The following is a 16,826-nucleotide window of genomic DNA, read 5'->3' as shown; positions in this document are numbered from 1 at the left end:
TACTACCTTACATTACATTACATTACATTAATTTGGCAGACGCTTTTATCCAAAGCGATGTACAAAAAGTGCATTTTCATGATCGTAGACAACTGCTGAACACGGGTTCAGTAAGGTACAATTACTTATTTTGTACAGCTATTTCTAGCCGAGAACAATGAACACTATCCTGGTTTTTTTTTTTTCCACACCTGAGCCACTAAGCCTGCACACCCGAACACCTTTACTACCTGAGCCACTCAGCCTGCACACCTGAACACCTTTACTACCTGAGTCACAAAGGAGACTGTAGAACATTTTCCCTTGAGTCTGACAAGATATGAAAGGCACTGGATCTGTGTGTGTGTGTGTGTGGGCACACACATACAGTATGATACTTCATTACATGGACCCCCTTCCTTAGAAACAAAAGTGATTCCAGATGTACAGACTTTATTTCACACTGTACTGTATGCAATAATAATAGTAAAGTACATAATATACATTAAATAGTAAAGTACATAATATACATTAAATAGTAAAGTACATAATATACATTAAATAGTAAAGTACATAATCCTCATCACTACACCTCCCACTGTACACCTCAGACTGAAGCGCACGGTGATACTGCCACACTCTGCTCCTTGAGCACTTGTATGTAACAGTAATGCATAAGAATACATTACAAAATACATTATTATTTACACTTAAGACAGTAAGAACTGTGCACGTGCACACATACATACACATTCCAATACAGATGTCACACTGATGACAATATGTTGTTCCATTATTTAACAGCAGTAATGGTTACATTAAGGAAAACAATATTAATGTCTCAGTAAGGTGTGTATTGCTGCGTTAGGGAGGTGTGTATTGGCATGTGTTAGTGAGGCGTGTATTGGTGTGTGTTAGTGAGGTGTGTATTGGTGTGTACTGGTGTGTGTTAGTGAGGTGTGTATTGGCATGTGTTAGTGAGGTGTGTATTGGTGCGTTAGGGAGGTGTGTATTGGCATGTGTTAGTGAGGTGTGTATTGGTGTGTTAGGGAGGTGTGTATTGGCGCGTTAGGTAAGTGTGTATTGGCATGTGTTAGTGAGGTGTGTATTGGTGCGCGAGAGAGGTGTGTATTGGCATGTGTTAGTGAGGTGTGTATTGGTGCGTTAGGGAGGTGTGTATTGGTGTGTGTTAGTGAGGTGTGTATTGGTGTGTGTTAGTGAGGTGTGTATTGGTGCGTTAGGGAGGTGTGTATTGGTGTGTGTTAGTGAGGTGTGTATTGGTGTGTGTTAGTGAGGTGTGTATTGGTGTGTGTTAGTGAGGTGTGTATTAGCGTATATTAGCAGTGGCTCTTTGGGTTGTAGTACCCTGCAGGAAGGGGCAATAAAACTGATCTCACAATGGCTGTGTTCAAAACTTACATACTAAATCCTACATTAGTATGTACTATGCATTACATACTAAGATGGACATCAGCATGAATAGCTGGTACACAGGATGTTTTGGAATTGAGTACCCTTAACCACACCATCTGCAGCCATCAGTAGCCACGTTGTAAACACATCTCATTAGATTGACTAAATTTCACTACATATACAGATATTGTTCATTAATGTATTTTTCATCCATGGCCAAAATAAATAAAAATACTGATATAAATCGCTGGATAATTTTCTCTTTAGTGTTACTGCTCTCAGTTTCCATACAAATATTCCACTTTTGGTCATTACTGTCATCATTTATATAGTTTTTTAATGCACCAAGATTCCCACAAGCATACTCCCACATACAGCGTCTTTGGTGTTGCCACCCCCATGGAATCGTCCCTTATCGCTGAATAAAATGTAGCATTCCTTACTGAATTAATACGGGACAGAGTTTTTTTCTGTACTTCCCTCTGTTTCCGTTGTCATCAGAGGTTGTTCTAGGAAATTTGCCATGTCATTGAATTTTCTTCAGAAGTAAGCTGTGTGCATGCTAATGCATTTTCCAATACATCAGTTGAAAGCTAGGTGGTGCTGCTGCCAGAGTTGTGTCATCAGAAATTATTCCTTGCAATCACACCATACGATTGGCTACTCAGTGTTGACACCTAGCCGTGATGCTCTTTACCACTGAGCAACCTTGATCACATTTTTTTGCACATGTGCAATGTAGTATGCATGCATCCCGACACTTCTTGTAGACTCAGAATGAGCACACTATGCACATGAAGCATACTATGTACTCATTTTACATCACAGTTAGTATGCCAAGTACAGATAGTATGCAGTTTTGAACACAGCCAATGTCTGCTCCAACACTTCCACTATAAAGGTTACAGCATTACAGCGTCACACATCGTAGTCCGGCAGAGCAGAGTAGGTCATCCCCCCGGCTGAGGGGGGGCTGGCATGGAGAGGAAACAGCCAACACAGAACTGACCCTGGAACAGTGAGAAAAACCGACACACACAGTGCATTAGTACTTCACATACACAAACTGACCCTGGAACAGACACATAACCAGATACATATTGAACTGTATACTAGGGATGAATTGGTACATACGCTTGTGTCTACACGATTCGATTAGCGCTTCAGTGCCTACTGAGGCAAAACAGGGTTACAATTTCATGGCCATTTAAGGTATTGTAACTACTTTAATTGTATATTATGACTAGTTTGACAACATTTGATTAATTTAGAACTTAGGTGACTAACAGTAGCTCAAGTAACAGTAGTCACTTTAAATTGGCTGTTGACACATGCGCACACACACACACACACACACACACGCATGCACTCACCTCTTCCAAAGACCTCTCTGAGGAGCGCTAGTTTGGGTTTGCGTGTGTGTGTGTGCATTGTGTGCGTGTGCTGGGAGCCGGAAGCTCTGTCCTTCATTAGTCTGTTTTTCATCTGTTCAATCGGTGTTTCATCCGTAATGATGGATACTAGCTGTAGGGGGGAGGGAGGGATTATTATAATGCACACATTATACGTCAGTACTATTTTTACCAATCCTTCCTGTCTTCTACAATATCTGCAGTTACAACAGCATTTTTTTTTTACTTTGCTGAACAACTGGGTCTGAATCCCAAGCCCTCAGCACACAACCCACACACCCCACACAACCTGGTCACACTCCATACACCCCACACACCCCACACAACCTGGTCACACTCCATACACCCCACACTCCCCACACAACCCCGTCACACTCCATACACCCCACACTCCCCACACAACCTGGTCACACTCCATACACCCCACACAACCTGGTCACACCCCACACACCCCACACAACCTGGTCACACTCCATACACCCCACACTCCCCACACAACCCCGTCACACTCCATACACCCCACACACCCCACACAACCCGGTCACACTCCATACACCCCACACAACCTGGTCACACTCCATACACCCCACACAACCTGGTCACACTCCATACACCCCACACTCCCCACACACCCCGGTCACACTCCATACACCCCACACTCCCCACACAACCCGGTCACACTCCATACACCCCACACCCCACACAACCCGTCACACTCCATACACCCCACACTCCCACACAACCTGGTCACACTCCATACACCCCAACCCCCACACAACCCGGTCACACTCCATACACCCCACACTCCCCACACAACCCGGTCACACTCCATACACCCCACACTCCCCACACAACCTGGTCACACTCCATACACCCCACACTCCCCACACAACCCGGTCACACTCCATACACCCCACACTCCCCACACAACCCGGTCACACTCCATACACCCCACACAACCTGGTCACACTCCATACACCCCACACTCCCCACACAACCCGGTCACACTCCATACACCCCACACAACCCCGTCACACTCCATACACCCCACACACCCCACACAACCTGGTCACACTCCATACACCCCACACACCCCACACAACCCGGTCACACTCCATACAACCCACACACCCCACACAACCTGGTCACACTCCATACACCCCACACTCCCCACACAACCCGTCACACTCCATACACCCACACACCCCACACAACCTGGTCACACTCCATACACCCCACACTCCCCACACAACCCCGGTCACACTCCATACACCCCACACACCCCACACAACCCGGTCACACTCCATACACCCCACACAACCTGGTCACACTCCATACACCCCACACACCCCACACAACCCGGTCACACTCCATACACCCCACACAACCTGGTCACACTCCATACACCCCACACACCCCACACAACCCGGTCACACTCCATACACCCCACACACCCCACACAACCCGGTCACACTCCATACACCCCACACAACCCCGTCACACTCCATACACCCCACACAACCCGGTCACACTCCATACACCCCACACACCCCACAAAACCCGGTCACACTCCATACACCCCACACACCCCGCACAACCCTGATCGTAAACATTAAGTCGCCATTACAAGAGATACCTGATCGTAGAAGATGACCAAGACAAAAACTCCAAAAAGCACCGACTCCACAAGAAGGATGATATAATGTGCTCTAAGAGACAGGGAGGAGATATCAGCACTGAAAGTACAGCATTACTACAGCAGTCAAAGAAACAGCCAAACATAATCACAGCAAGCTGTCTGTGTCTGTGACAAACTCACACTGTCAGGTGTTTGCTGGTATCTGTGATAAACTCACACTGTCAGGTGTTTGCTGGTGTCTGTGATAAACTCACACTGTCAGGTGTTTGCTGGTGTCTGTGATAAACTCACACTGTCAGGTGTTTGCTGGTGTCTGTGATAAACTCACACTGTCAGGTGTTTGCTGGGAGCTTCGCTGGGATCTCTGTCTCCGTCTTCATCGCCCTCTCTCTCGCTGCGAATCCTCCAGACCCAGGCAGACACCACCAGCGCTATAGAGTACAGACTGGCTAGTCCTACCATCACAAACAATAATTCCAATAAATATACTGACTTTCCTTCTGCAGTAATGACAGCAAATGTAATGATAATACACTGATCGCCTGTCCTTACCAGTATAAAAGAGGAACTGGATAAAGTATTTCTGGTTTAGCTCCCCCACACAATTATTTATCCTACAAAATAAAGCGCAAGAATATCATACATGCTGATTCTATAAATACGCACACACATATATTCATAAAGACGAACACATGCATGTGTGTGTAATTCCCAGCGTGGTCATAGCAAGTTAGTTCATCTTCCCGCTAGCTGTCAGTGCCGTGTCCTCCTTTCTCTCCTGGTCCAACTGCAGACTGTATTTCTCTCAATTATATCATCTATTAAAGCTTAACCTGAAGTCTCTGAAGTCTCTGTAGAATTGAGTTATTCCTCGACACACACATGATGTGAGCATAGGGGTTAAGAATTAGGAGCGAGAGTTAGGGGTTAGGGTGCGAGAGTTAGGGGTTAGGGTGAAACTGACCAGGGGCAGTGGTGATCCATGCGTCGGATGCATCTCTGGCAGACTCTGCAGTGATGAGCACGGGGGGGTCGATACGTCTCACACCGGCTGCACACTGTCCAGCCCTCACAGCCCTGGGAGGAAACAAAGCTCTCAACTACAACTCCCATAATGCACCTAAATGAACTACAACACCAGCAATGTTCTTAAAATGCTCACCCGATCATTTCTGCGAGAGGACTGAGACCGGAGGTCGGAGAAGTCGATGGCTGTCTCTGGGAGTGGCACCATACCTGGCAAAGCAGTAAACAGTACAGCCTCACAAAGCACTGTGCTACACAACCCAGTTATAAAACTACACAACGGGGTTATATAATCAAGCACAATCACAGCTACACAACCCTGTTATAAATCAAACGGTTATAGAAGTAAAGGACTGCATTATATAGCGCTTACCAAGCCTTACATGATGCTCTCATTCCAGAGCATTAAGTTAGGTCGCTCAAGGACACTCGACACGCCAGGGCGGTTGAACTGCAACCTCACTGCAGACAATCGTCTACTCCGACTATCCCACCAATCACACCAGCTACACAATCTTATTATACAAATACACAATAGGGTTATACAACTACACACAACACAGTCACAAAACACACACACAACTACACAATCCTGTTACTGTATAACACTACACGACAGGGTTACATAATCAAACACACTCACAGCAATACAACCCTGTTATGAAACTACATACAACGCAGTCACACAAGAAAACACACATAACTACACAACCATTATACAAACACACAACAAGGTTATACGACTACGCACAACAGTTACACAAGCACACAACCATGTTATGCAAATACACAATGAAGTTATACAACTACACAAATCTACAACTACACAAATACACGGTTACACAAGAACACATACAGTTACTCAACCCTGTTATACAAATACACAGTTGTACAACTACATACAACAGACTTATACAAGTGAGTGTGTGTGTGCATGTGCAAGTGAGTGTGTGTGTGTGAGTGAGTGAGTGAGTGTACGAGTGAGTGACTGTGCGTGTTTATGGTGTGTGTGTGTGTGAGTGAGTGAGTGTTGGGTATGTGTGTGAGTGAGTGTGCAAAGAGTGAGTGACTGCGTGTGCAATTGAGTGACTGATTCACTGTGTGTGTGTGTGTGTAAGTGAGTGAGTGTTGGGTATGTGTGTGAGAGTGAGTGAATGAGTGTTAGTGAGTGAGCGAGTGAGTGACTGTGTGTGTGTGTGTGTGTGTGTAAGTGAGTGAGTGTCGGGTATGTGTGTGAGAGTGAGTGAATGAGTGTTAGTGAGTGAGCGACTGTGTGTGTGTGTGTGTAAGTGAGTGAGTGTTGGGTATGTGTGTGAGAGCGAGTGAATGGGTGTTAGTGAGTGAGCGACTGTGTGTGTGTGTGTGTGTGTGTGTAAGTGAGTGAGTGTTGGGTATGTGTGTGAGAGTGAGTGAATGGGTGTTAGTGAGTGAGCGACTGTGTGTGTGTGTGTGTGTGTGTGTGTGTATGTAAGTGAGTGAGTGTTGGGTATATGTGTGAGAGTGAGTGAATGAGTGTTAGTGAGTGAGCGAGCATGTATGTGTGTGACTCACCTGGGTCTGAGAAGACAGCCTTTGAGTGACAGGCCAGGAGCAGGATAAGGAGGATGTTGAAGAAGGCACCGTGCATCGAGCACCAAGCACTGGCAGAATGGGGGGGCGGGGGAGGTGAGTGAGTGAGAGTGAGAGAGAATGATGTGTGTGCCAGTCAAAGAAAGAGAGACAGAGAGAAATTAAAAATAAAATAAAAACGTTTGTAGCAGCCAATAATGTAATAACTACCGTTAATGTAATAACTGCCAATAACGTAATAATTTTTCCGTTCTTAATGTAATAAAAGTCGATAACATAATAACTTACCAATAATGTAATAAAATTTCTGAACCAATAACGTAATAACTTTTTGCACATAATGTAATAAGTTATTAGATTATTTACTGGTTATTACATTATTAGCTGGGTTAAAAACAATCATTAAAAATGTAATAATAGGAGCCGATAATGTAATAATATACTTGTATCACTATGTATAAGTTTTATTTATTATCAAGTGTCAGACTTCCATAACACTTAGGCCTACCCTTACTGTTGCTTCTTTCAAATAGCTGCTCAAAAACCAGGCCAATCCTGACCCCTGAATCTTAGTCCTAACTCTGAGAAAACACACGCACACACACCTACTCTCTCTCTCTCTCTAGGAATTAATTGTTTGTGTAACTTGATGGTTAGACTTATATCCAGCCCTGCCTTATACTCCTTTGCCATTTGAGTACCAAATTAAGTGGGAGCACACGTTTGAAAACACAGACAATTACTCTTATGTTGTATAATATGAGATCTATACCTCTTTGAAGATGCTGTGTTCTCAAATAAAAAAGACCACCACTTCTTTCCATTAAAAATATAATCTTTAATCAAGTGTATTTAAATAACTTCTTCAACCAAACTGGCACTATTATGCCTTGTGTTCAACTTTCAACTTCTTAATGCAAAATTCTAAACTGTAAAATATAGTATATAACATGACCTACAAAGATAACTTTGGTAACACATCTTTCAGTTTTATCATAATAATAAAGGATGGTTTACCGTCCCTTTTTTAAAGAACTAAACATTCTCTTGATACACATTACATTTACAGTATCTAGCATCATGTTTTGTCTCAGAAAACAATGTTTCATTTTTTCAACAGAACTATTTTGTTAAATATTTTTTGCCCAAACTAATATAAAAGTAGTACTGATAATTCTTTCAACAATATGTATTTTGCACTCCAAATTAGGAAGTATCGAGAGTATTGATAAGCAGTGTCAATCGTGGTATTGGTATTGATAAAATCCTAACCGTGCCCATCCCTAGTTGTAGAAACTAACTAACTAACTCACTAACAGGTACAGTTTTCTCATGACATGGCTTGCCATTGTGCCCCTTTCTCTCTTGTTTTAAGCACTTCTTTCATGGTGACTTGACTTGTGACTTGCTTGACCTGAGCAATGGCTTGACTTGTCTTGCTTGACGTTTACTAGTGACTCGACTTGACTTGCTTGAGACTTGAAGGTTAAGACTTGAGACTTGCCTGTGACTTGCACAAGTGTGACTTACTCCCACCTCTGCCTCACTGTCAGGTGAAAAGAAGAAGTTGGCGACTCTACATGTATCAGAGGCATGTGGTAGTCTACATCCTCCCCAGACCAACAGAGGATAGCGCATCGACCAGGACCGTGATACACACAGAGATTTGGTATAACGACTAAAATTGGAGAAAATGGCAAAAATAAAAAAGAATGAACTATAGATATAATTTGCTTTGGTTTTAGACTCTTTGTTGAGCTTGTCATGACTGTATTCAAATAGCCAGGGATGTCAATAGGGCAAGGATTCTGATTTGGTAATACATTTTCATGTAACCTTTCAGGAGTCAGGTTTGGTATATATACATAGAGAGAGAGGGTGCTGAATAGCTATAATAGTGTGGTTGAAACAGTTTGCGTGAAAAAGTTATTTAAATACATTTTATTAAAGATGACATTTTTCATGAAAAGAAATGGTGGTCTTTGTATTCGTGGACAAAGCATCTTCAAAGAGGTATAGATCTCATATTATACAACATAAGAGTAATTGTCTGTGTTTGCAAACATGTGTGCTCCCACTTAATTTGGTACTCAAATGGTTAAGGAGTAGAAGGCAGGGCTGGAGATAAGTCTAACCAAGCACCACAAACAAATAAATAGGCCTAGTCATAATTCCTAGAGAGAGAGTAGGTGTGTGTGTATGTGTGCGTGCGCACGCGGTCAGGTTTTTGAAAGAGGAAACAAGGTGTCATGGAAGTGTGACACTTTATAGCCAATAAATAAAACTTAAAGCGATATAAGTATATTATTACATTATCGGCTCCTGTTATTACATTTTTAATGAGTTTTTAAAAACCCAGGTAATAATGTAATAACCAGCCAATAATGTAATAACTTATTACATTATATGCAAAAAGTTATTACGTTATTGGTTCAGAAAATTTATTACATTATTGGTCAGTTATTACATTATCGACTTTTATTACATTAAGAACGGAAAAATTATTACGTTATTGGCAGTTATTACATTAACGGTAGTTATTACATTATTGGCTGCTACAACGTTAGCAACCTAGCATACACCGCTATACTGCACATCTCACACACGCAGCGAAACCTTTTCAGCGACGTACACGCTACTCACCTCCCGGAATATGCTGGGATTAGGACGTATTGAATTACCACGTAGTCGGCATAGAAAACGCTGAAATACGTTAAAATCAGACATACAAATCCACAAGGGTCTCTTCGACAGCGAACCGCTGCCATCTTTGGCTGTGTCCCAAACCGCATACTTCCATGCTCCACACTACCGTGCTCCGGAATATGCACTCCAGGCAATGCTTGGGACTATGCACTCCGAACCATGGAAGTGCAGTAGCACGGAGAAACGGTTAAATGTGTGGGATGCACTTCGTGACGACATCTGGACATAACCTTTAACCTTTGCCGAAACTATCGGTGAAATTCCGGTAGTAAACCTGAGGGGAATAACGCGAGAGCATTTATTTAATACCGTATTTATTTCGTATTTATTCAAGCGGACTTGACGCCGTTACCTATTTAAATGCAAGTCCTGTAAAGAATTACACAACTGTCTAAATGAAAAAAAACAAAAACATTTTAGTTATATTGATACGACCTCTTTTACGATATCGACTAGGAACACGCTTGAAATTCCTTAATCGCGACCATTATTAAGTACATTGGTACAAATGCCGCTTCACAGTTTCCAACTGTACTCCTAATGGCTATTTTGCTTCCTGCGACTTGGGTGACAACTGTGAATATGTAACGGATCGCTAGAAATGCTAGTAGGGACGAGCCTTTTTCAATTAACCTGAAATACACAAGACGGGACACTTAACCTTAGCTGTAACTATCGGAGAAATTTAGATGGTAAACCTGAGGGGAATACTGTTAATTCGTTAGTTCGCTAGCTGAATTGGTACTGTATAAGTAGGCTGTGTTACTGAAATACTCTGATATAACCAGTTATCAGCAACATTTAATCGGCATAGCTCATCCGTTAAACTGAATTCTCCATTTTTGTTAGCGTTTGTGTCAGAACAGAACCGGATGGCGACGTTTTTCAGTGAACAATCTACCCCATAATAAAGTTGCAATTGCACTGTAAACAAACATGTGTTGTGTTTTCATTATTTTCGCGCTGTTTACCAGCGCGTGAACAACTGGGTATGCAGTAAGTTAGGCGACAGAAATGGAGCCCGTTATGTTTGTGATGGCCATGCTAGTTTTCATGGGGTGGTACATTTCACATGAAACCGAGAAAAGATTGGCTGTGGTGAGGAGACAGCGACTGATCGTCGAAAATGGGATCCGAAGAAGGCAGGCTATCCGGAGAGCGGCAGCAAGGAGACGAGCCTTACTGAGAAGGCTTGCGCTTGCCAGCACCAATGTAGGTAGTCAATATAGCCAGCTAGCTAGCTACACTGGTTCACATTACATATACTTAAACTTACAAAAAAACTAACATTTATCTCACATATTGCGTTACTCATTCACTCTATCACTTTACTTGTATACAAACTCTTCATCATGTACCGTTTCAAGAATTACATAATTTAAATTTCCAATCTGCACCACTGTCAGTACTAAACAAAAAGAAGACCGACCCCTTGAAGTAACGTAAAGTATTTATTTACTTTGTCAATTTCTCTCTAGGGAGAAAGCCTTGCAAGGTATGGCAGGATTAATGTCAGTGTCCCGATCCTCACAAAATTTTTTGATGAGGACCAGGATCTCCGGCCAGACTTTCGTTTGTCCAGACGGGCAATCCGGAGTCTCTTAAGAATGCTCCCCAACATGAGGGACCATGGCTGGGGCTACACATTAGATGTCCTCATCTTTGTGTACTGGCTGGCCTGTGGGACATCCTACCGTGTGGTGTCAGAGGTGTTTGCTGTCCCACGCAGCACAGTACACAGGATGGTCCATGCCATTGCAGATGACCTGATTTCCATCCTGCCAAGAGTCATACACCTCCCAGAAACAGGAGACCTGGAAGCCATTGGAGAGGGGTTCTGTCGGCTGGCAGGACATTCAGCATTCAGGAAGGCTGTGGGAGCCATTGATGGGTGCCACATACGACTGAAGCCACCTGGAGGAGTCACTAGACAGTGCTATGTCAACAGGAAATTGTTTCCATCAATTATCCTGCAGGCTGTCTGTGACTCCTCCGGGAAATTCCTGGATGTCTTTGTGGGTTTCCCGGGGTCTGTTCACGACTCACGGGTCCTGCGGAACAGCCCCATATATGTACAGCAGCTGTATCCTCCCCCTGGATACATGCTGCTTGGTGATGGAGGGTATCCCTGCTTGGAGGATCCAATCCACCTCATAACCCCCTACAGGGAGCCTGTCCAGGGGCCGGTGGAGGCCCGCTTTAACCGGCATCAGTCCAAAGCTCGTTCCATAATTGAGCGAGCTTTTGGACTGATGAAGTCCAGATGGAGGAGCATCTTCCTTTCATCCCTGGAGGTGCACCCTTCATTTGCACCGAAGGTTATTGCAGCCTGCGCTATCCTGCACAATGTCTGCCTGGCTGCTGACGATGTCCTGGAGGAAGACAGAAGACCACTGTCAGAATATGACCCTGACCCAGTACCCATCCTTAGGGGGGAGATGCCGGGACAGCACCTGAGGGCAAGACTGGCGGAGGAGGTGTCAGCCCCAGATGTGTGTCCTGCTGGTCTGCAAGACCACATTTATTGGCGCTCTAATGAAGCATAAAATGTTTTTTTTCAATTTGCTTATTTTTTTCTACATTTTTTATAGTACCTTCCCTGTAGCGCATTATTTGCTACATACTTTTTTTTGCCATATAGCTTATTGTTTGTAAATGTTGTTCCATCTCTCCATCCATGTACATGTCCCTCTTTCTCTTCACAATAATTAAATTGTTTTTAACAGTTCACTCGATTGTGACCAATTAAGTATGGTAATCTCTTCATTTAAATACTTGTTGCTTATCAGAAGTTACACATCTTTTAATTAGCAATTTAAAAACTTTTAGAATTTACCTTTTTTTTGGTTGCCACTCGATACGCAAACCACTGATATTTGATAAAAAGCTGTACTTGTGTAACATGAAAAACAGATTAAATTACTTCTATGAGGACAGAGATTTACAGCAAGTATAGTATGTAATTTAGCCATGTAATAATGACAAAACTAACACAGCTGCTTAAAATAATTATTTATTTGCAAATTTTTCAAATACGGCCAGAAAGTGGCCCAGAAACTCCCTCCTCTCCTCTCTCTCAAGGGCTTCTCTCCTCTCCTCCCTCTGCAAGGCTTCCACTTCTCTCTGCCTCTCCCTCTCTAGTGCCTCCCTCTCTCTCTCCTCCTCCACCTCAGCCTGCCTCTGGAGGAACTCCAACAGGTCGGAGTTCCTCCGTTTCCTGCTGCCGCCTGCCCTTTCCTGCCTTCTGCTTTGAGGGGAGACCACCACTGCATCCCCTTCACCACTGGCTGAGGCAATCAGGACAGGAGGCGTAATGGACGGCCTCCCCCCGATTGCCTCATCCATCATGGCAAACCACCGCCAGGATGCAGCAGTGGTCTCACCCCCTTCAGTGCTGACCCCTGTGGGGGGGTTCTTTAGCATCTAAAGAGACAAGCAATGGTATACTGACCATAAATGTCTTTCAAATTTTATTAACTACATAAAGTAAACAAGCAAACGTACATTGACAAAATATAATCTATCATCATTATACCCACAAAATTCATTGAAACAGATTCTCTTTTTGAAATACTGACCAAACTTCATATGTACACATTACAGATACATACCTTGTACTTTTTTTTCAGGTTTTCCCATTTTTTCTTCGCTTGGGCAGCCGATACCCTCCCTTGCAGGCCTGTGTTACTGATAAACTGCCTGCAACAGAAACAATTCCAGATATAAGAAAAAACAAACAAATTATCTAATCAGATTGTAATTATATATTTATTTCATAAGTACTTACTCCCATCCTCCCTTGGCGGCATTTCTTTTGCCCGTGAAGAGGGCCTCATTGTCCCGCCGCCAAAGCACAAGGCATCTTGTGTCATCATCTGTCCCTAGTGTCACATATGGAAAACAAGGTGATGATACGATATGATATACTTTATTGTCCCCTTAGGGAAATGTATCTTGGGCTCAGTATTGCGGCATTTAACAAATGTCATTCTACATTTTCTATTATCCATATGTACATACATTCAAGTGCTGTTAATGAAATAAAAATAAATAAATGAATTCATTAATTAAAAATAACATTAATCGCAATATATATGGCATGTGCTGTCCTACTTCCATGCACTTTAAATGATTTCTCAATAATAACATCTTTGCCTGTACAATCAGTTTACTAAACCCAAGAACAAGGGTGAGGCTCACTTCAGTTTTCTTGTTTACTAACTATGAATTCTCCCTTGAATATGATGGAGTGATGCTGGGATGTCTTTCGTGGTATCATATGACAGGCGTACCACTTTAACCGGTTTTAGACTGAAACTTTGACATGGTAGAACCAAAATAAAAACACAGTAATATAGAATACTTTCTTAACGTGTAATTCTAGCTAAGTGGGTCGATATCCAGCCAGGTAGCAAGTAAGAGCACACGGGAATAAATTCGTAATAAATATTATGAATATTAGTTTAATAATATTCACGTCCGTCTAGCTAAATCGCTACTATTATTGCCTTTGTATGGATAGCAAGATAGCTAGTTAACGAACTAGTGATTGGTAGCTCCGGTTAGCTACATTATTCAGCTGGCTATATTACCATTGTGCTGTACCACATGTTTTCAAACTTTTAAGAATTTTAGCATACAAACTGTTGATAAATTACTTACATTTGTAGAAAGCCTCAGGAGGAACAACCTCACGCCCGTCATCCGCCATTGTCCTCTTGTTCTTCTAACAGTTTTTCTCGAAATGAATTATGGGATTTTTCCCAGTCGGAGCATGCACGGATGCACACTTCAAATTTTGATCAAACGGAGTGCGCATCCGGGTACTTTATCCGTGCTCCACACTACCGAACTTCGGTTTGGACTCGCACTCCAAGATGGCGGCATGCTCGCTATGCGCACTCGGAGCATGGAAGTATGCGGTTTGGGACACAGCCTTTGAAACCGCTGGGTCGCTTCTGGATGACGTCACCGGTACGGTACTGACCATGGATATCAGATAAGTGGAGCAACCATAGAGTATTGTAATTGGAATTGAGGAGGGTAGCAGGCACTGCACTGTATATGAACCAAGCGGCCAAAACCAGACTTCGTTTTTGAAGCTCATTTCCTGGTGTTGTAGTTCCTGGTTGCTCACTAGCGCCACTACGGATGGCTCCAGTATAGGTGTTTTCATATCCGGTTTCCATGTAAGTCTACGGTACAAATGCGATCAAAATACAAAGTCAATAATTTTTTCTCAAAAGAACAAATAGTCATAATAGGTGTATTTTATTGGTCTTATGACTGTCCATGGGTCGATTTCATGATTTATTGCGTCATTTGGGCACAGTACCAATATTTGTTCTGGACCAATGAGGTACAGCTTGCGTCACTTCCGGATTACTGCAGAGGACTCAGCTACAGTAGGGGCTACAGTCTATGGTTACTGGGGTGGGCGGTGGCGCTTCTTGGCCTTGCCATTGCGGCTCCGGCTACGGTCCGCCTGTGCTAAGTCTGAAAATGCAGGCATCCCATTTCGTGGTGATTTCATTATGGCGTGTGCTATTTACAGCTGCTCTAGACGACCATAAAATAATCCTCCTCTTAAGTTTTTCGGTATCCGAGTCATTTTTACTATTTCCTTTAGCCTACTTAACCAAATAATTACTTGGCAGAAAGCGTAATCAGCTTGCTATATTTGGTAGTCCAGTAGTAGCCTGTGCTAAAACAGTTCGCAACTTCGGCTACCAAGCCATTTGACTAGCTAGCTAACCTTAACCGGCAAACATTCAATCTGTCAAACGTGTTTGGCGGCTTGTCAGTCGTGTACATTCCGTAAATGTCTACCTGGGCCATGCTTCACGCATGTGACAAAGCTACTATAATCCCGATTTGGGATAAACACTTTTTCAGTTTCACGAAGCGAATTAAGAGTTTCAAGGTTCATTTGCTGAATATACAACACACGATGAAATCACACACACAGAATTTAACGAAATTAACCATCTTGGCATTTAGAAAGGAACATGTTTTTAGCATTTAAGAGACCGACAAGCTAGGCATTTAAGACAGTGGTTCTCAGAATCGGTTCTGGGGGCTTCTTGCGTATATTGGCTTTTCTCCATTGGTTTTGATGATTTACAAGAAAAAATAATAGCCTAATAATAATTAGAAATTCAACGTAGGCTACATTATTTTTCTTCATGCACCAGGTGGAAAAACTTGCCGTACAAAGTGCGTTGTCATATTTACACGCCTGCAGATCAGTTATTAAAATACTTGGTAGATTTGTTAATCACCGCTGAGTGTTAATTTTTGTTCGGTAGAAAGTGATTTGCGAATGATCGGTCACCTAGCGTCACCCAGCAAGTGAACACCACAAACGGCGATGGAGTAGCTAGTAGTAGCAGGCTCATTATCTGACTGGCGAAAACCTACGACGATAACTTGCTCGGTTAACAGATCTACCAGACAGTTATACGAAAATTTGCCTAGTCAAATCACCAGTAGCCTACACATCTCCGATTGATTGACCATCAGTGTAGTCAATGTTCTTCCCTTGTGGTTCATATTGCTAACGCGTGAGCTAACCACGGACAGCCTACCTAGCTCACTGGCAAGCTGATATGCTAGCTAAGCATATTCGTTTTGCTGAGAAACATAAATTGAAGATAACTGAACATAGCCTAATTGTATTTTTAATGTCATACATAACGTGATTACATGACACAGTACAGTCACTGATGGAAATTAAACTCCGTAAACATCTGATAATATATTTTAAAACATAACGGCAGACAGTCAGCTAGCCTCGTTCAGGTTGAGGGGCTTTTCCGCACCGGACTGTCAATCAAATTGTAAAAATCACAAGACCGCTTAACTCTATGGTTTTGGCTCCAAATCGAGAAAATGGCCGCGCCCGCCATTGAGCTTCAAAACGTGTTTTAGAGACCCACGGAGAGTCAATGGGTGACGTCACAGTAGCTGTGTCCATATTTTTTACAGTCTCTGATATGAACTCACTAGTTCAGTGGCTGAAGGCGTGCTTGTCTGTCTAGTTAAATGCGTGTCTTCGGGTATACTCCTCCCTGTTAAATAGA

General features: G+C 42.9%; 1 protein-coding gene and 1 long non-coding RNA gene across 2 annotated transcripts; both read right to left on the bottom strand.

Annotated features, from left to right (window-relative positions):
• Positions 1-415: 415 nt before the first annotated feature.
• Positions 416-14,770, bottom strand: zgc:77880 (zf-DHHC domain-containing protein). The gene is made up of 10 exons (XM_064342108.1): positions 14,681-14,770; positions 9,682-9,806; positions 7,021-7,109; positions 5,606-5,679; positions 5,408-5,520; positions 4,996-5,057; positions 4,772-4,898; positions 4,441-4,513; positions 2,766-2,916; positions 416-2,402 (listed from the first exon to the last, which is right to left on the bottom strand). The coding sequence occupies exons 1-10, from the start codon at positions 14,732-14,734 to the stop codon at positions 2,311-2,313; spliced, it is 960 nt and encodes a 319-aa protein (XP_064198178.1). The 5' UTR covers positions 14,735-14,770; the 3' UTR covers positions 416-2,310.
• On the bottom strand, positions 11,177-14,671 carry LOC135258667 (uncharacterized). The gene is made up of 4 exons (XR_010331053.1): positions 14,407-14,671; positions 13,532-13,625; positions 13,356-13,443; positions 11,177-12,116 (listed from the first exon to the last, which is right to left on the bottom strand). It is a non-coding gene; the product is annotated as an uncharacterized LOC135258667 (long non-coding RNA).
• Positions 14,771-16,826: the final 2,056 nt, after the last annotated feature.

This window comes from Anguilla rostrata, chromosome 7 (genome assembly GCF_018555375.3).
Source record: "Anguilla rostrata isolate EN2019 chromosome 7, ASM1855537v3, whole genome shotgun sequence".
Taxonomy (NCBI): Eukaryota; Metazoa; Chordata; class Actinopteri; order Anguilliformes; family Anguillidae; genus Anguilla; species Anguilla rostrata.
Note: the sequence above shows the minus strand (reverse complement) of the source record. Positions and strands in the feature narration are given on the sequence as shown.